General features: G+C 42.9%; 1 protein-coding gene across 2 annotated transcripts in view; it reads left to right on the top strand.

Moving 5' to 3' along the window:
- Positions 1-289: 289 nt before the first annotated feature.
- Positions 290-20,720, top strand: part of GRB2 (growth factor receptor bound protein 2) — a 57,368-nt gene continuing 36,937 nt past the window's right edge. The window contains exons 1-2 of one of the 2 annotated variants that reach the window (XM_068655169.1): positions 290-419; positions 12,228-12,454. In XM_068655169.1, coding sequence (XP_068511270.1) covers positions 12,377-12,454 — 78 coding nt within the window. In that variant the 5' untranslated portion in view covers positions 290-419; positions 12,228-12,376. Of the gene's footprint in view, positions 420-7,047; positions 7,211-12,227; positions 12,455-20,720 lie in introns of those variants that run through there. The other variant, XM_068655168.1, reaches the window with a different exon arrangement.

Below are 20,720 nucleotides of genomic sequence, written 5' to 3'. Positions count from 1 at the left end.
TTAATATCACTTTCTACGCTTGCCTCAAAATAGCTATTAAAACTGTTCAGTGGGTGCTTTGTTCCATGTCCTTGTGCTTCTTGGAATTGTTTCACTCTGTAAAGGCATTCTATGTTAGTTGGGAATCAAATTTAAATGAAACAGCTACTGCAAGCCCTTGTGTATGCTCTGGAAATGCTTAATTTCATGCTCACCATGTCTTCAGCGCAGGGATATGCTGTCTTCTCTTGGGACCACAACATATGGGCAGAGATGTGGCTCAGCTTGCAGTAAGCTTCCGCCTCCGAATGGCTTGCTGTCCCTGACAGATCCAAGGGAACTATTTGACCTGCCTGCATGTGCCTTTCAGTCAGTCCTCCTCAGTGTGCTGCTGCGGGTAGAGCAGACATGAGAATTTGAGGAGGAGCACTATAAAGCAGGTATTGTATGCAAAAAAAAACAACAAATCTTTCTTTGCTTTTTTTAAGTTAACCTCTGGCAAGATGTTGAAGTTGCATTTTAATCAATGTGATGAGTAGCATTTCTGACCAGTAGTGCAAAATTGAAAAATGAATTTTAAATCACTGAGGAATTCTTATTGTTTAGAAAAGGCAATTGCTGCATGTCTAATTTCTTCCCCCTTTTGCACATTTGATGCCAAATGCTAGGAACTGACCCTATTTCTAATATTTTTGTAGAAATAAGAGGAATTAAAAGGGGAAGAAAGATTGTTACAAAACCTATTTGAGTCTTAAATATTTAAAAGCAGTAGTTGACCAACACCTCTACCAAAGCTTGAAGGGAAAACAGCATTTTATTTTAGCGAAATGATATTACTTCCCAGCTTCTGTGCCTTTAATATATAAGGGAGCTGTACATAATTCAATGTCTACTTATTTTAAAAAGTGAGATACTATATTCCTCTAAAGAATGAGATTCAGCCTTTTAGTAATAAACAGCATCTGCTTTGTTTTGCCTCCCAACTGAAAGGTAATTGAACTGACAATTCCAAGCTGTCCAGAAAATGACAGATGACTGAATTGGGAATAGGAAGAAAGCAGAAGCCCTTTTGTACTAAAGAAAGGGAGATAGCACACTATAGTTGGGTCTGGTTCCTTTTTACAGATTTCTTTCAGAGCTTAAGCAGCTCCGGGTGACCCCAGCCAACTCATTTATTGTTTAATTTCTTAATGCCAGCAGTGGCTATTACAGTTCCCAGGTAGAGCAGCATTTACTACACAGTAATTTTTACAACAGTCTTGTCCTTTGTGACCATAGAGACGTGGTATGGAAGATAATCTGCTCCTATTACATTCTCCCTACTTCTCAGATTTATTGTGAGACTCCTGGGTGGTTTTGTTTTGGACTTTTTTTTTTTTTTTGCTACTTTTGAGTCTAAGCTAACTTTTTTCCTCCTGGTCTATAGAAGTCAGAACAGTCTATGTTTGTGTTGCGTGGTGATTAAGCTGCTTCACAAGTGCTCTTGAGATCTATACTGAGTGAATTGTGAGGCTGTTTTGGCAGATCAGCTGTTCTGTCTGGGTCACGAGCATCAACACTTTATTTACTGCATTTGGACAGATTCACAGAAGTAGACAGTTGTGATAACATTTCAATGTGTGAGAAAGCCAGAGCTCAACACTGGATGGTTTCTGAACAGGGAGAGCTGGCTGACAGTTGCAGCAAGGCTCGTAAGAACTATAAATTGTGTTTGGAATGCTGTTGAACATTGTGGCATTAGTTTGTTGTATGGCTTTGAACAAGCTCCCTACCTGTGTTCCCCTGTTTGCAGAATATGGGTATTTGTATTGTATGTATGTATAGATATCTATATCCCCTTGGTGGTGTTGCCTTTATCACTAACACAACTCCCAACTAAAATGAAACTAAGAATTTAGCATATAGTGAAGTGGTGGTTCAGTCTGTTTGCTATCCTGCTCCCCAAGGAATAGCTGTGGAAAACACATTTGGATGTTTTTTAGTTTTGCTGTCTGATTCCCTTATTAGCGGCCTCTCACCATGTTACAGATAGATTTGGAGAAGTATTCTACCTAGAACAGAAACCTAGTTCTTCACATTTTTTGATAAACTCTGCTAATATTGGTTAAATCTAGTAGATTCCATCAACAGGTCAAGCTTGTTCAATGACTATTCTAACAGTTATTTCTATCTGAAATTAGTATCTGCAGGTTTGTTGCACGTGGTGTGACTTTCAGACTAGAACCTAGATGCTAGGCTTTCCCAGGGTATTTACTCTTACTAGAGCAAGTTGTATGCATTTCTGTTGTTGCATTAGGTGTTTGGTGAAGCAACTTCAGCTCCAAACATCTAGGAAGTGGAGCAGTTTGGGTTTTTATGGTGAATTTCTCAGGCTGAGGCCACCATTCTGGTTGATGTGGGAAGGTGATGTTCATGGACAAATCTCAGCAGCCCTGTTCCCAGCCTTCCCTCCTTGCTGTGCTTACATTCCTGGCATTCCCCTATTTGCCGCACCCACTTCAGTCCTGCTCCTATGAGGTATATAGCAAGTTAATTCTCCCACAGCTGCCAGAACAGTCTTATGGAGTTACATTTTCAGCTTGCCAGAAAATTGATCGGGACTATCTTGAGTTATCTAAGTCTATTCTACATTCCCTGTAGCAGATTGTCTAAATTGCTTTCAATGGGAGGAAGCTTTCTCTTTGGGCTCATACATCAGGCTGCTTATATACAGCTACAACAAGACACACAGCATGATGCTTTGTGAGCTGCAGAAACGTAATGTAGAATCATAATGTGAATTTTTCATCTAAAGGTGACTGGAGCCAGTCAGGGGTTTGCTTTCAGGAAAAAAAGTCACTACAGTTCTTTGAAATCAGGAAATGCGTCAGAGAAAGAAAGGTGCATATTAGCATTGTATTTAATTATGCTTACTGTGCCAGAATCAGTTGGAAAATAGACTCATTGCAAAAGACACAGCTCCTAAAATTGGCAATTGTTTATTGTATTGTAGTTCACGATGATAGCATATTCTCCTGTCTGAGGAGAATGGGGCTAGGAACAAACGTGAAGACTGCAGAAAGGATGAAGTGAGACATCTCGGAGAGCTTGATTAGGAAGGAAAGTTCTCTGCCTGTGGTTCAGAAGGCACAGAAGCTGAAACACCTGGAAGGTAGGCTTAAATCACATCGTTGTAAAGAAATTATTTCAGAAGTTTGTCAAGAAGGTGACTTGTCTGTGAAAGAACAGTACTGATGAAGCAGGGATTTAACCAAAGCTGGAGGCTCCCATGTTAAAGTTGGGATGTGATGTCTGATTCCAGCAACCAACAAGTGGTTCTTACTCATGCTTAAGGGAATTACACCCACCCCATATTCTCTCTGACACTGCCAGTATCTAATGTACTCAGAAGTTAATTTCTCTCTTCGAGTGATTAGAAACCTTAAAAAAAATTGACTCTACAACTTCCCACAAAGTTAACATCTACAAATTAAGGCTGTACAAATTAAGGATCGTGTGTTGTTTTCCACTCAAGCTTGGATTTTCCTTGTTGAAGTCTCTGCTCCATCTGAGAGATGATAGCTTTCTTGAGCCCCAACAGTCTTGTACTATCACCAGAAAGATTCTGCTGTAGTTAACTTTGCTCACGATGTCTGTGGAACATAGAGGCCACACTAGCTCATTCTTTCATTACTGTGTCAGTTCACAAGCTTTTAACTTGTGTTTGGCAATAGAGAGAACAGATATGAATCAAAGCTAGAGCAAATATTTTCTGACTATGAACCCTCTCTAAGTTCAGTAGCACTCCCAATAGCTCCCAGTTGCTCTTTTGTTTGAGGCAGAGGCCCCTGGGCTCCAATTTAAGCTCTGATGCTTAGTTTTCAAAACCACCTTTGAAGCTGTGTGTTGATGATCTCAGCAAGTGGGAATGAGAGGTCACTTCTTAATTCCTGTGAATGAGAAGAAAGTCTAGAATATCTTCCTGGTTAGTGCTTAGCTTCTTGCATCAGCTCTACAAGGAAGTACACTTACTGCATCCAGTAGCACTAAGATGGTGACAGAAATAAGGAACATGTACGTTGTCTGTTACTGCATGCCAGAGTTGCTTGTCTGAAGGAGTATTGTGTTAAGGTGTACGCAAAGTTCATGTATTTGCTGTGGCACTAGAAGTAGTAACCTCCAGATGACACAGTGTGATTTGAGTCCTAATAATACAGAAGTTTCCACAATGATTAAATTCCGTGGCAAGTCCATGAACACTAATGCAGCATAGGTTACAGATGGTGTTGAGGTAAGGCAGATACCACTACAGTTTGTGTTCAGTAACACTGCCATTAACATAACTGCTGTTGCTAACATTAAACTTCATGTCATCGGTAACTACCGTCTTCAGTCAGTAATACTGTATTAATATAAACATACCAAGCAGCAATTTTAAACCTTAAATGGCTGCTAATGCAAAAATAAAGCTTCTAACAAATATTCCTTTAGTCTATTAATAGCAAAAATCATACATTTATATCCCAAGACTGCTCTGAGGTGTTTAAAAAAGGATCCAAAAGAAATGTCAGACACCAATTTTTTTTTCTTACAACTTCTTAAAATACTCAGAACTAATCTTAGATTGTTTTATCGCCACAAATGGACATAGAAAATTCAAGCTATTCCTAGACTACAGAAATTATTTGAAGTTGATCCTCTAGCAAAACAATGTCTGTCTTTTCACCCATAGCTTCACAGCTATGCTGGGATTTCAGCTTTTGCTGCTGTGAAGCTGCACTGTATTTGTACAGTAAGCTGTATATATTTTCTAAAGAATTAAGTTGTTTGCAAGGGGGGGAACGTCTATGTTAATTGGTTTGCAAACAAGTATAGCTCAGCCACTTCTTTATCAGGAGTATCTTTCTGTAGCACTTTGATCTCTATTTCTAAAATTTGTTGCTTGTTTGGTCTTTTAGGACTGCCCTTTTAAAGACAGGCAGCTGCAGCCTCTTAAAGTAGCTATCATTCAACTGGCAGCTGTTAGCCATGTCTGGCTTTTCAAGTCCAGCTAAAAGTACCTGCTATAACTTTTCTGAGATGTCATTTAACTTTCAGAAGGCCTACTATGAAGTTCTAAATCCTTCCTTTGAGGTCATATGTGAAACCAGAGACTCAGTAAGTATGTTCAAGCAACAAATAGTGGGGACTTGAGGTATCTTGGTATCTAGCTCTGATTTCAGCGGTCTTTGTGTCATCCTAGTTGAATCACTTCTGCATCCGCAGAAAGAATGTCTGAAATATTTGTAACATCTTCAGCTCCCATAGCTCTTTTTCTCCACCCTTTCCAATTTTTGAACGAAGTATTAGGAGAATTCATGCCTTCCCCTAACATCCAAATCTGGGAAGAAATTAGAGCCTCTTAAATACAGTGCTGTTAGATGGAGAAAGTGATCTTGCAAAGGGTTTAAAGCACAAATTTCATCCAAAAATAACCTGTCACAAATCTTTATCAAGCTACTTAAGCATTTAGAATGAGAATGTTACCAGACAGTGTTTGCAGAATATGGTTTACAAGCAGAATTGTATGAGGTAAGCATTTACATTTTGGTGTTATGCTAATTTTGGTGTGGATGAAACCATGACACCCCACCCCTTCGGAGCACAGCTGGGGAGATCAACCAGTGTGGTGGTTTAAAAAAAAAAAAGTGGGTTTAATTGAAGGATGAAAATACACAATTGGTATTTTGTTTTATGACAGTTGTGTATGGCGGACTAAGATGTAGTCTTGAACCCAGTCTTTGGTCAGAGTAATCCAAAATTTAAATGAGCAGAGATGTGATCTCTGCAGCTTACATCTCGGTATCTGTGGTAGGTGCTATACTTAGACCCCACATTTCCCAGTTTCCCCATTGTTTCAGGGAGTGGGGGAGTGAGGAGCAACCTATTAAAAACAAACTTCTATAGCTGGCTTGTGGCTATTACTGCTTACTTCAGGTAAGTGGTAAGAGCCTGTTTGGTGTGAATGCCTCCTTTCAAGGGGGTGGAAGCATTATAATAAGCGTCTGTTTTAGAAGTTAACTTTCCTCTCTGGAGCAAGAGGAGAATGTTTTATGTACTCTTTACCAGGGAATTGAGGCTTGATATTTACCTAGGCAACTGTTTTACCATATTGTAATTACAGCCTTTTAAAGCTAAACGAACGATAGGAGGGTCATATAGTTAACCCCTGGAATTCGATGCCTGTGCAGTCTGAATTTCGCCCTCTGCGCGTGTTTTAATTGCAAAGTCTGATCAATTTTATTCCCTACAAAAAGGGTGCCTCGATCAGAGCTCAGAACAGACGGTGGCTGCTGCTGTACCAGGTGTGCTCAGGAGTTGATGTGTGTCCCTGCACCCTCTGAAAGCTGTGTTCAAACCCAGGTTGGGTAGCACAGCGTTCCTGCCTAGGGGCAGTTCTCCCTGGTCGCTCCGGCTGCATCCTCTAAAACTACCCGAAAGGGAGCTGTGGGGAGCTGAGGGTCCGTGTCCTGTCACAGATAACCAGTGATAGGAGCTGAGGGAATGGCCTCCAGTTGGGAACGGGAGGTTCAGGTTGGAAATGAGGAGACATTTCTCCTCAGAAAGAGCAGTCAGGCATTGGGACGGGTTGCTCGGGGGGGTGGTGGAGCCCCTGTCCCTGGGGGTGTTCAGGGCTGGACGTGGTGCTTGGGGACAGGGTCAGGGGGTGGTGGTGGTGGCAGGGGGCGGTTGGACCCGCTGACCCGGGAGGGCTGCTCCAACCCTGATGCTTTTAGGTGGCTTTTTCCCTGTTAACCCCCGACCCTGCCAACGCCACGCTGTGGCGCAGACCGCCCTGCCTCACGGGCAGGTGGAGACGGCGATAAACGAGGCAAACACTCCGCGGAGAGGGGCTGCGCCTCCCGCCCCCCTCACGGGGCTAAGGAACGCCTCAGAACCACCTCACGGCTCCCCTCAGCGCTCCCCGCCCACCGCCGCGCATGCGCGGAGCCGCCACCTCCCTCCCTCCTTCCCTCCCTCCCCGGGCTGAGCGGAGCGCGCATGCGCGGGGCGGCGGGCGGCTGACAGGGGGCGGCTCTCGCGAGACTTGCTGCGGGAACGGCGGCGGCGGTGGAGCAGGCGCGGCGGGCGGGTGGGGGGGGGCGGCGGCGGCGGCTGAGGCGGCGCTGGAGGGGGCGGCCGGGCCGGGCCGCGTGGGGCCAGGCGGGCGGCGAGGAGCCTCGGGCGGGCCGGGGGACCCCAGAGCTGCTCGGTGAGTCGGTGAGGGGGGAGAGAGGCCGGGCAGCGGGCCGCTGGTTTCCTTCCCGCACGCACGCACACGCACCCGGTCCCGTAACCGGGGCGCTGAGGGGAAGGAAGGGGCCGGCCCCTGCCGGGCTCGGTTGCCCCGGGGTGCTGAGGGGAAGGAGGGAGGCTCCCGGTGTCTCGGCCTGGGCCCCGGGGGTGTTCCGCCTCTCGCCGCTGAGCGCCTCGGGGCTCGCCTCGGGCTTCCCGGCGCAGCGGGGCTGAGCCCTGAGGGGTTGGCGGGGGGGAAAAAGGGGGTCCTGGGCTCCAGAGGGGAGCGTTGGCGGGGGTCCTGGGCCCTCGGGGGGCGGGGAGGAGGTCCTGGGCTCTAAAGGGTGGAGGGGGAAGGGGGTTCTGGGCTCTAGGGGGGAGTAAAAGGGCGTCTTGGGCTCTGGGGGGTGTGTGAAAGGGGATCCTGGGCTCTAAAGAGGAGTGAGAGAAGGTCCTGGGCTCTAGTGAGGGGTTACCTGCGAGGTACAGTGCCCTCAGGTGCTGCTCTCCTTCCTCGGGTCCCTTCCCCAGCCGGGCTGAGGCTTGTGTCTGGGGTCGCTTTGGTTTAACGTGCATCTGTGTGGTGTTGTGTGCGGGTGGGTCTTGGACTTATTTTTAATGTTCCTCGAGAGTTCTGTAATTTCAGGCCGCTTCCAAAGGTAAAAAGGTTGTGAATAGCCTGTAGGCAGGTTAACGTCCATACCTTCTGTTCTTCTAGGACCTTTTGTGTCACGCTTCAAATGTGAGTTTTTAAGGGAGAGAAAGACGCCTCTCTTAGTCTTCTCTTTCTCTTCTGTACTTCCTGCTTGAGATTCGCAGTTGGTTTTATGCAATAAGGTGTAACTTGCCAATATAGTTCCAAATAATCTATAGAGGACAAGGGTACTGCCTGAGCAACTCACACAACGTCTGACTCCAGATAGAGATCTCTTTTACAACCTAAAGAGAAAATAGTCCGTAGTGCAGTTAATAACTGGAAGAGTTATTCATAGCTCAAAAAGAGTGTTTGGGGAAGTCAGTTCCTTGTTTTAAAGATTATGAAATGCTGTTTGTCAAGGGCCCGTATTTGAAGGGTCCCAGATCATTAAAATCCTTCAAACGTGATGTTGTCTGTAATCCATGTCTGCACAAACTTTGGATATTGAGCGTTTGTGCCAAAAACGGCCTTTGAATTATTACAATCTCTTACAATGGTTAAGTCATTTAGCATTTTAAGTATTTCATAATACCCGGGAAGCTTGTAACATTTAAACTTGCTTTATACAGTTTAAAATAGGAAAGTGACAATAAATAATTTCTGCTAGAGCTGAATTTTTTTATTACTTGATAAAATGATTTGATCTGATAAATATTATCTGCTTTGTACTGCAGCTTAGTTCTGAGATATCTGGACCTAAGACAAGGCATACTTAAGGAAATTGAAATGTATTAAGCTAATAGGTCTTGAGTATCATTTATTACCCTGAATGTTCTGGCTTTTATATGTTGATAACTTAATTTATATTTTACCTGGTTAGTTTGTAATGCTATACTTCCTTATTTGGCTAATTTGAATCAGGGCTCTGCCCTTATGATTTCTTCTTTCTATTCTTTTGTTTGGAGCTGACACTTAACATTTCTGCATGTCTTCCAGATGATGTATCCATACGTTTTTGTTTCTACCACCCTCAGTCATGTTTTGTCCTATAACAGATGATGAAGTTTAGGATCTGATTCTTTGCAAAATCTTCCACTGAATGTATCTTCTTACTTTGTCTTTTCTAAACTGTCTGTTCTTCTATTCCTGCCCATGCTACTTTCCCGAAGAACAGTGAAAAGATTGAAGTTAGAAAGCTTTCATCTGCTAGAAAATTAGTGAGAGCAGCATAAAAAGCCTACCTTTGCCTATGTGTTTTTTGAAATATCCGTTGAAAAGATCATGAGAATTGTTTCCTGTTGGCTACAGCGGGGAGGTTTGTATTTATAATTACTTATATTCCTTCCTGAGCTGCAGCACTGTATTGTGAATAAAAGCTTGCTATTAGCTGCATCTTCTACCTTTTTTTCCTCATCCATTTTCTTCCTCGTCCTCCCTGATTTTTTAAGAGCGAAACACAGTGAGGTGAGATCTGTTAGTTCTAGTAAGATCTGTTCATTCTTGTAACGTGTGCTCACTGGATTCATATTCTGACTGTGCTTCACTCTTACCTATCTTACCCTATTTGAGGTTTGTGGACCTAAGGTACAGTAGGCTTTGCAACGTGTCCTGTTTCCCGGCAGTCTGCCTAAAGCAAATACCTACAGCTGTGCTCTCAGTTGGCAGAGACCTAGCACAAGCCACTTCCCCAGTAAGCTATTTTTTTCCCTTGTGCAGTAGGTTTCTTTTATTGCAATGGTTGTGCGGCTGACTGTTTCTAAGCTCTTACTGAATAAGGTTAGTGCACAGCGAATGCTCCCTAAATGACTTTAAGGGAATTGGTGTTCTGAGTTTACCTGTTTTTGATGTTTTCTTGGTTTAATATTTTCAAAGCTTTTCCCTAGTTTCTGTGTAGCTTTGTGCCTAAACTTCAGCTGTGCTTTTGCCCAAAGTCTTGATGGTTAAAGTTTTGTTCTACATTGCAGCTGCTGTTAGTATCGTTACCTAGAAACATAACTCTTTTATATGCTGACAATATATACGGTGGTGGTAGTAATACGAATGCATGTTTAAAAAGAAAATTACGTGATGAATCTCTTTCATCTTGAATTGTTCTGGAATATTTCCCACTGTTGTACTATTGCTGAGCTCAGGGAAATGCCAGTGTAGTTCTTGGAAGTGCTGCATCAGTTTCTCTATTAAAAAAAAAAAAAGTTGGGTATTAACTCCTTCAGGTAAAAAAACAAAACAAAAAAAAAGGTTCATTTAGATGCTAGTAGAGTACTGGGTAGGAATGCTTGTGTACCCCAAAGAGAGGAGCGTTTACCAGCTGGCAGTAGCTTCTATCTTTAGCTGTATGTTAAGCCCGTAATGTATTGTCCGGGTTGTGCAACTTGCTTTTATGCTCTTCGATTTTGATTCTAGGGTTTCCAAGGAGCGTTCCCTTAGCTGATGGCGTTTGCATGCAGATAATGATACGCAGCTTGAAATGTAGCATTGAGCTTTCTGAAACCCAGAAATGTTGCAGCTATATTTACCCTTTAAGAAGGAATAGAAACTCGGCTGTGTTTACCATGAAGCGTACAGGACTTACTGACAATACGCTTGAACGAGTGTTTGCATTTTCCATCGCTTCATATGCGGTCATTTCATGTTACACCTTGATACTGCTGGAACAGCAGAAAATGGTAAAAACAAAACAAAACATCAGTTTAAAAAATAGGTCAGGTTAGAAAGATGAGGAGATGGGGAACCAAACACAATAGAGGCTGGCAAAGGGCAAGTCTTCCTGGCGCAAGAAAGTTACTGCTGCTGTTTGTATATGTATGTCCATTCAGTGTGGAAAGCTGATGTCAGAAAAAACAGATTATTTTAATCAATATTGAGACTTAAGCATTTTAGAATCAAAGCGTAACTCAATAAAAGGACGCACTTTTTGGTTTTAAATATGTGTATTGGCCAAAACCTGAATCCTGTATATTTATTTCTAGTATTTCCAGCAGCACAGGCAGGTCGTTCAGTGTGATCCTCGTGGCTACCGACAGCCTTGTCAGCCTTACTGATGTTTTGGTCGTGCTGTTCAGGTGTACAAAAGAAAATCCCAAACCCTGTCCATGTGGGGACTTCACGAAGATGTTCCTTCTTTGACAAAGGACCTGTAAATATCTGTCCTCATTCTGCCAGTGTGCAGCGATAGAAATCTTAGTTCTGATTTTTTTTCCTTTTGCCTTAAGCTTCGTTATTCTTTAAGGATGTGAAGCTAAAGATTGGCCAAGCATGGGACTCGTGGAATATAAGCACGTTAATTGCTCAACTGCATTTATGTAAGGCAGATTTTTTTTCCCCAAAAGGAGAAAATACTATTGCCATATGCTGCCTTTGCATGTAGCAGTGCTCTTTCTGGGCCATAACCACAATGACTGAATTAGCAGGTGCGTGGGTTAACTGGTGTTTGTCAGATCTTTTCTGTCTTGGATTGTCATTGACAAGGATCAGCTCTCTGCTGATTCTTCAAAGCGATAAATTCATGGCGGTTTTTAATTCGCTATCTTACTTGACTTCTTTCTGATCCCTTCCCTTCCCTGCTATCAAATGAAGCTGGGCTCTGATGAAATCCCTCCTGTTCTGACCTGAGATCAGGGTGTATTTTCAAGGCCTTCAGGTGGTGTCAGTGTCTAGATAGGTGATGCCGAATTTGGTGTCGTTTTTCTCTGGGGCTGGGAGAGATGCCGCCTCGACCTTGCTGATTTTCACGCTGTGCTTCTGAAGCTCTTTGGGTTTATGTTTTGCCGTGTTGGGCTGCTCAAGACGCTGGGATTTCAGGAAGGTTGCCTTTATGTCAGACCGAGCCCTGACTCTGTCTACGTGTGTATTCTTTCGGGGCGCTTTTTGCGAGCCGTTTCTTGCCGAGAACCAGCAGCACTATCTTCGCTTCATCTCACTCATACTCAAATCGATACAAGCTGTATGAATGGGGGGGAGGAAAAAAAAAAAAGAGAGAAAACCAGCGGGTATAAACCGTGGCGTAGCGAGCGGGCTGCCCCCCCCCCTGGGGCCTCCCCCACCGTGCTGCGAGCCCCGCGCTGTGCCCTGCTCCCCGGGGGGCTCCGGTGGCGCCTCTCCCCGGGGCTCCTGCGGGCGGGAGGGGGCCGGGCCCTGCCCCAGCCCCTGCCCGGGCTCCCCGGGGCCGCCTCCCGGGTTGCTGCCGGCCATTGGCCGCGGGCCGTGTCACTCGGCGAGCCGGGCCTGCGGGAGGGAAGGGGAGGAAGCGGCGGCCGAGCCGAGCCGCGCCGGGCGGAGGGGAGAGGCTCTGGGCGCGGCCCCGGCCCTCGCTCCGTGCCACTTCCCCCTAATGGCCCGTCTCTTCCTCCCCCTCTAGGGCGGACCGACCCCCGGCCTCTCCTGTATGCGCCAGGCGGCGCCGGAGCCTCGGACGGAGCCGGGCCGCGGGAGGGCTGAGCCGGGAGCAGCCGCGGAGGCTGCGGGGAGCGCTTCCTTCCCACCGGGAGCCGCAGCCCCAGCCCCAGCATGGAAGCCATCGCCAAGTACGACTTCAAAGCCACGGCGGATGACGAGCTGAGCTTCAAACGGGGAGATATCCTTAAGGTGAGTGGAGGGGAAGGGCTCGGGGTTCGCGCTCTGGCCCTCGGCTTTTCGGCTCCTCTCCCTGGTGAGTCGCTTCCTGTCCCTCTGCCGAGTCCCCAGCAATTGCCAGGTCTTTTTAATAGGGTACCTAAACGTTTCCTCGAGCCTAGTCCGACCTCTTTAAAAGCAGGAGATGCTGTTCTGTTGCTGTGTTAAGCATACATCCCAAAGTCTCTCTCTCCTCTCTTCTGAGCCTGCAATATTTGAAAACTCAGTCTTAAACACTGTGGCGAATAAGCAGAAGTACAAGACAGCGTGCTCTGCACTGAGTTCCTTTCTGTGAGAGGATACCCTTCAGTGTATTTGAGATCTGTTTGGTGTTCCTTTCCTTTGCCTTCTGCCAAAGATTCCAGTATCGAAGAATGGTGATTAGATTATTTCTCAGTAGGTAATAATTTTGCATCACCCTGTCAAATAATGCTGCTGAATTTTATCTTCAGACCTGATGAACTCAAGTGATAAGCTTGTGACTGAATATTTAATGGATCTGTGCAGATGTAAGTGGATGTTGGAGTGCATTAGAGGAATTTTGCTCTATAGCCCTTTTGATATATCAAATGCTTTAAGAATTCATCTTTAGAATTTGAGAGACACCAGAGTTTCTGAGACTGTAATTAAAATAACACACAGAACAAGCCCAAAATTTTGGTTGTGGAGGGAGTAAAACATAAAGCCCATAGTGATTTGTTCTCAGCAAAGCATAGTTCTGAGCTGTGTTGCTTCCAAGTAGTAAGAGCATTATTGCGGAGTGTATTAATGGAGTTTCATTCAGAGCCAGTATTTCTCTGTAAACATAAAAGATGGGCTTACCTTCCTAGTGTGATGCATTTACTATTCAAATATTTTAAGATGCTGCTTTCTAAAATGCTTTGAGTAGAAACTGCTTTGAGAGGTGCCTATCTTGCAGATGTAAGGCTGTAACTTTGTGCATGCTGACAAATCAACTCCTGCAGACCTCAGTGGGATTACTCATCTGCTCAAAATTTTTACGAGAGAAGGGCTTGATTTAGCTACTATTTTAAGATAAATTGGAAGAAGTCCTCTACATATATACTTGAAATACGAGCTCTAGAAGAAGTATTTAAATAATGAAAAGTGACTGTTAGAAATGCAGTAGTATTGTGTGGCTGTTAATAGAGAATGGCAGCAAAAACGTATCCTGCTTTGAAATTGTTCTTTTAGAATAATTGCATCTGTATATGTTCTCCACATCCCTGGTTCATAAATGACCTAAAAAATGTCTGTTAGATCTGCACACCTCAATTCCCATGTTCATGTAATAACCTTTTGCTGTTTTTTAAACATTCAAAACTTCAGAACGCTAGATTTCTTTTGTGATAACCTAACAATCATTTTTCTATTTTGGGTCACTACTAGCTGCCCTTGGCTTTTATAGTGTATTTGAAGAAGGGCACAGCTGAAGTGAGCTTGTAGAAAGTGCTGAACAGGAAGGAAAACATAAATATAGTGAAGTACAGTTTATTTTAAAGTGAATTCTTCGTTATTTTGAGCTGGTTTGGTATAGGTGTTTGCTGAAGTACATGAGAAATGTCTTGTGTAATGTTTGTATTCATTTAAAAATATTTTCCTCTCTAAGAATTAAAGGGAAAATAACTTTTTTTTAGACTTTTTAATGTTTTGTCTGTACTAAAACTGCTGCTTGTAGTAAAATGTGCTTGAATCTTGGCCACTTGGTGTCATCTCATAGATACAAATTCTGTCACGATAATAGAAACATGCCGATATGTATGTAGTTACATCACGTTAATCACTATTTTTCCTAGAATACAGGGATTTTCCTACTCTAGACAAAACTTAGGCTTAACACTTCCGCAAAGCTATAATCAGTTCTCAAAATTACTATTTTTTGCTTATATTCTGAAAATACAAATTTTACATATTTACTTCATAGATGAGTAAACTTAGGCCTAGAAATGAGGACTTGCTCCAGATCACCAATAAAGCTACTGAAAATTCCAAGAGTTTCAGGGATCTTTTTTCAGTATGCAGTTGTAGTGAGTTTGTGTGGTGTGGGAAGGTTCTCTGTGTAAAGCTGGCAAACTTCAGAGAAATAAGCCAACAACTCTTAGAATTGTTACAGTTCATTTTATTCAGACTGACAAGCTTCTGTGGTAAATTGTCAGTTTGAAAGTCTGGTCCACTTCAAAAGCATTTCAGTTTGTGGAAATTAATTTTCATCAGGCATGCCAGATCTGTTTTGTTAGTATTTCACTCATGACTGAGAAGTCTCAGGGTATCCCATTTGCGTGCCTCGTGATCAGTCTTATTTATTAGGTCAGTCCTGCTGCCCTCAAATGAGTGACGGAAGAGAAATAAACTTGTAGGATGTTGAATGCAGCTGCACACTTCAGTGTTTAAATATCCTTTGTGTGCCTCAAAGGCAATATCCTTTGAGGCACACACATAACTCCGCATGTCTAATGAAGATTTCTACTAAGGCTGGTCTTTACGCAGCTTTGGAAAGTAATGTTAATTTGGGATGCAAGATGATGGCAAAAAATTGTTCTGTGGAGAAATGTTACACCTTAGCTACGCTAAGGAAAGAACAAAATCTATAACCCTTTACTTCCCGCTCCTTAAAAGTTCATGTTTCTGTCTGTGGGGAGAGAAGGCATAGATGCATGTTGCCTGACTCCATCTGATTTCAGCAGATAACTTGGCTATGATGTCATGGTGCCATTATTGCTGCGTGCCCACAGATTCTGGACTTGATTGAACAGCATTTGAACTGGAGCCATTAGGCTGGTTGTTAGTAATCTTGTGGCTGGGATCCAGAAGTGAGTGAAGATAGTTGACCTTTGACTTGCAATTGTAAAACAGCTGAGTGAAGAGGAAAAGTGCTTGGCCTTTTCTTTTGTGGGCAATACATGGTAAAAGCTGCTTCTATAATTTTGTAACCCTGGCAGTATGTTGGATCCTCATATTCTTTTGTTTAGTGATTCTCTAGCAGTGTGTGGTATTACCAACGTAGGAGATAAGCTGGCAGCTTGCTTTAAAGCTTTTAATACACTAAATGCTACTTGCCTAGCTTTTCCCGAAGGAAGGAAAGGTTGCTGTTCCCTTGTGTCCTCTGATTGTAGTACAGTGCTGCAGCTTTCAAGATCACCATTTTTTTTTTTTCGTGTACTGGTGGCAGCTTCACAAAACGTGTTAGTGACTGATCCCATCAAAGGTGTGAAGCTAGCCTGTCCCGTTATTTAAAAAGAGAAAAAAAGTTTGAAGATTTCCTACTTGAAATTTTTATTTACTCTTTCACTTTGAATAGCTGACAGTTGTCAAGATGCTTTTTCAGTCTTTTCCCCTTTCACTTGCTGTGTTTGTTGATGTTGAGACTAATTAACTTCAGTTTCTGTATATATTTGTCGTTCAAGTTCTGTGTCCCCAAAAACTAATGTATTTCTAGCAGCTTCTGGTTTGTTGGCCTTTGTGCTAGCTGGCAAGTGTCCAGACCTGAAGTGTGCTGATGTTTGCTGGTGGTTTGGCAAGAGTAGAGTGGGAAGAATAGAAAAATCATCTGATACAACTAGGCAAGGCCTCTTTGCTCTTTTCTTCCTCCATCTAATCTGAAGTGTACAGTTCAATATGATGGTACTCTGATAACCATTCTGCACTGGTATGACAAAATCACTAATCATATTCATGAATATCCTGAATATTGGATTTACTTTAAAAAAAATAAAAATAAAAATATATATATGCACACACCACTGCTCCATTTCCTCTTTTTCCTTCTTCTTTCCCAGGGTTGAGGCATAGCTGGAAAGTGATCTTCTAAAGAAGTAAATAAGTTCCTGTTTTCAGTGGTGGTCAGCATAATTCAGGGGTACTGACCGACTCTTTGAGAAAAATTATTCAGATGGCGCTTCAAGTAGAGGATCTTTATCAGCTTTAATTTTGGGATTTTTACCTTGTGAGACACGCAAACCAGCTTCCCTGTACACTAAAAGAAGGAATTCCTGGTAGGAATTGATGGTTTGAGAATTCCATTCAGCAAAGTGAAGATCTTTGTCCTGCTCTGAACACTTGACAGTTACCTCAGGTTCTGTTCGCATTATTGTTTACCACCGGACGTATTTTCTTTCTGTTGTTTTTCACAGGATTGTTTGCAAACAGTTGATGCTGAGATGGCATTTTCAGTTCCTGTGTGAAAAACCATTTTGCTGTCTGTATGCAATGAAACAGTTTTGAACAGAGGGAGGGATGTGTAACCAAAGGCAGCATGGCCTCCCTTCTCTTCATCCTCATCCCTTGTCTTTTACCTCACCTGTATTGGCTGTTTTATAGTAGATTCTGTGCTAGACAGCAGAAACGCATGGCTTGTAGAAGGGTATTACTAAGATTTTTTTCTCTGTTACGGGTGAAATTGTCTTCACTCTGATTCTTTCCTCTCCCTTTCTTCCTATGTGTCCCCTTCATCCTTCCAGTTTTTTGTCAGGGGATAGACTCAGTGTAGTCTTGATGTTTTTAATATGTGAGAAACAGTTTTCTGAATCAGCAATTCAGGTGTATTGCAAGCAGCGTGCTTTCTAGTGAAATAGGTCAGATATTAGAACGGGTTGCCTTGAAGCTGTGGAATCCCTGTCCTCGGAGCTCTCCAGACAAGTCCTTGAGCAATCTGAGTAGACTTGCTTTGAGCACCAGGCTGAATTGGGTGACTCCTAGAGGCCCTTCCAACCTACCATGTTCTGACTTAGCTGCAAATGGCAACTCCCTTGTATGTGATGATTGATTTGTAAAGGTGTGCTAAGGTTGTGTTCCTTGGCAGGTGTCCTTGGGTGAAGGTGATGTCATCTATGTGTCATCAGGATTGTGATCTAAGACAAAAAAACTGTCAGAAAATTAAGAGGCTCACAAAGTGCAGAGCAGGATCTCTTTGAAATTGTAGTTATAAGAGGTTGTGTTCTTCTCCTGGTCTATCTTACTGTTCAAAGCCTATGTCTTTACTATGAACTTCTCAAATACTGTTCTCTTGATGTGTGGTACTAGCCAGAAGGTGGGATGCATTTTATCAGCCAGATTCCCTAGGCATCATGGTAAGGCTTGTGGGGAGAAACTACCTGACCTTCACGAGTTGTGTGTGCATAGAAAGGGGAAAATGCTCACTTTCTGTATGGTAAAAGAGCACAGAGCCACTTGGAGCAAGATTGTATTGATGAAGTTGTCTTTGTGTGTATAGCTTCTATAGTTGAAGCTATACACGATAAGTACTGCAGACTGAAGGTCTGAGGTAATCTTTGCCAGCTTCTGGAGGAGTAAATAAAGTCCTCCTTAAAAATGGCATCATTTTTATTTAGGAGCTATTTGTGGTGATTATTTAAAGTTGTTGCTAAAAGGGGGGAAAAAAAAAAGAGCTCTTGTATGCAGTGTGCTACCTGAAGCCTTCTGGAGTTCTGAATGTCAGATGAGGCTCTGATTAAAGCTAGTAGCCACTTCAGCTAATTTTATTGTGTTGACTTAACATGTATTGCATTCTGGTATAACCAGGGGAAATGATGCTAATTTGAAGTTCCAGCTGCCTTTTGCCAAATTAACGGGAGTGCTGTTGCAGTTTCTCTCTGAGCTCCAGCTTTTGATGGGACTGGTGTCACAGCCTTGTGAAAAGTGTTCATAGACATACCAGAAAATCACCTTTTGGCTTGCTCGATTATTTCATCTGCTTGTTCCTGCAACCCACGTGATACTTTTTTGTTGTTATTTCCTGGCAACACAAAAACATCTCTCCTGTTCGATTCAACGTCTCTCTTGTGATATTCGATGAGAGGGTGTCTGAGAATTTCAGACAATAAAATCAGTTACTCTGAGAGACATTCCAGGCAGTAACAAACTAACTTTGATTATTTTATTCAATGAAAATGGTAAAGTTTGATCTCAGTTGAGGGAAGAAAAGAGGGATTGTGACTTCGTGTGACATGCATAAAGGATTGAGCATGTCATGAGGGGAGTAACCACGGTTCTCTGGTTTATGCACAGAGTCCTCTTAACTGGGGGAAGGAGCAGGATCCAGGCTGTTGTGAAATTCAGGCTTTTCTCATTTCTTACTCTAATCAATAACAATCCAGCTAAGCAAGGGGAGATAAGGCACCCAATCTGTGTGAGTAATAACATAAACAGTGAACTGTATTACCCCTTCATAAAATCCTCTGTGCTTTACAGTTATCACTGGCTGGTGGCTATGTACCAGAAGTCAATAACCAAAGCCTAAACCTCAGGGAAAAAAATGTTCTGGGCAAAACTAATTCTATTGCTTTGAAAATGACGTAAAATTAAGTGTAAGTCCCCTAACAACACTGGAGCCAAAATCTTACAATCTCACTTCGAGCAAGAAGGAAGTGGTGTATTGTAAAATTCATCATGTTTGGTGAATTAATCTAAACCGGAAGAACTACTAAAGACAACATGAGTGCGTTTTCACAATTGCTGGGGGGCTGAACTGTTGAATTATTTTAAGGCTATTATACCGATGCTGTCAGTTTTCCGTACTTGCTGGTTACCTGTGAATTAAAATCTTTGTGAAGTTGTTCACACTTTTATTTATATAGGTCCGAAAACTGAAAAAAAAACAAAGCTAGTTCTAGAACTATAACAAGAAACAACTTTAAAACAAACAAACAACAACAACAAAAAACATATTTAAAGTAATTCACATAACAGGCACCAGCAAATGATTTGGCATTGTACGTGAAATAATTGAGATGAATTTTGATCTTTTTCTGTGTGTATGTAGCTTCTCATTTCTTCTGGTCCGTGCTGCTGAATGTCCTTCCCAGGTGTGACAGCAGCACGCTGTTAAAGCCCAGGTGGAACAGGGCAGTGTGGTGCACCCTCTGTAACAAGAAGTACGAGTGTACACTGTGCGGTCAGAGATCGGACTGTAGTCCAGCTAGCTGAAAATTAGCTTGGATATCACTACAGAAGATAATGATAATGGGATTCAGTATGATTAACAAAACGTAGTGAAACTCTGGATGAATTCTTAGCCTGTGCTTATTTCTGTGTACTGGATATGATCCCTTAATGTCCAGGCTAGCTACTCTGAAGGTGTTAATTAACAAGATGCATGGCGAAGGATGTGCATATTTCCCTTCTGCCCTCCTGCCCCTACTCGTTTCTTCCAGCACTGGAGGGAGAAGTGCTAGCCAGAGAGATAAAGGCGGGGCTTGAGAATTTAATGTTTAGGTAGAAAAGCGAGCAAGGAGATGCATCTGTTCTTCCTCTGATGCCTGATCTTTATGGACTAGAAATGGAGCTTTTGTATAAATCCATTTCACCAGAGCAGAAGTGAAAAGAGGCAGTAGGTCTCAGTGCTTTGTTACTGGCTTTATCTAAGGGTTTGTAAGGAAGGCTGACTTCAGTGTGTGTCGTTTCCAGTTTTCTGTGAAAATGCAGAATGCAAATGAGTAGGTGAATTGTATGCATTCTGCATTTCTACACAGATTGGCAAGCTGATACTGCGGTTGTTTGGTACACAGGTTCTTATCTGCAGCTTTATCCCACAGCACTTCTTGCTCTTTCATTTCCTTTGCTGGCTCTGCAGTGGCAGTTGACATTTTCTCCCAAGCTGGGCTAACAGCAGTGACTAGGGTATACACAGGAATAAAACTGTGTTTTAGATTCTTGAGGTCTTTAGAAAAAAAAAAAACATATAGGAAAATACTTTGGCTTTTTTTGCCTTACCTACCGTGCAGGGAATGCTGTATAAAAGTCTTTTCTTTCCCTCAAATATCTGTATCTCTTTGGATGGCTCAACAGCATTGTGGATCTCAATCTGTCAAGCTTCAAGCTGCAGTTCTGTTTGTCACGTTCTAGGCTTGTGCCCTGTTGCTGAATATTTAAACACTGCTCATGAGTGGCACATGCCTTCAACTTTGAAGTCATCTTGTAGCACCTCACAGGAGTGGATGTTCAAGTGAAATGGAGAAATGGTTGTGAAGCAGACTGTATGCCGTGGAGCCTGAACTTGTTCCCATGTCTTATATGCGGGATTGGTGCCACCATCTGCCAGCTCAAGTGAGAATGGGTTTAACAAACTTTAAAATGTGTTTTTCGTGGTGACATGTGCTAAACACATGGGATTGTACAGCTGAGCTCTAATAGAGCAAAAAGTGAACTGACTGTCTCCAAAACTGCTCAAGATAATTATTTTTAGGATATTTATTATATTCCTGAAACCCAGATGCTACTCTACAATACTTCTTGATTAGTTACT

The sequence above is a fragment of the Anas acuta genome, chromosome 18, assembly GCF_963932015.1.
Source record: "Anas acuta chromosome 18, bAnaAcu1.1, whole genome shotgun sequence".
Taxonomy (NCBI): Eukaryota; Metazoa; Chordata; class Aves; order Anseriformes; family Anatidae; genus Anas; species Anas acuta.
Note: the sequence above shows the minus strand (reverse complement) of the source record. Positions and strands in the feature narration are given on the sequence as shown.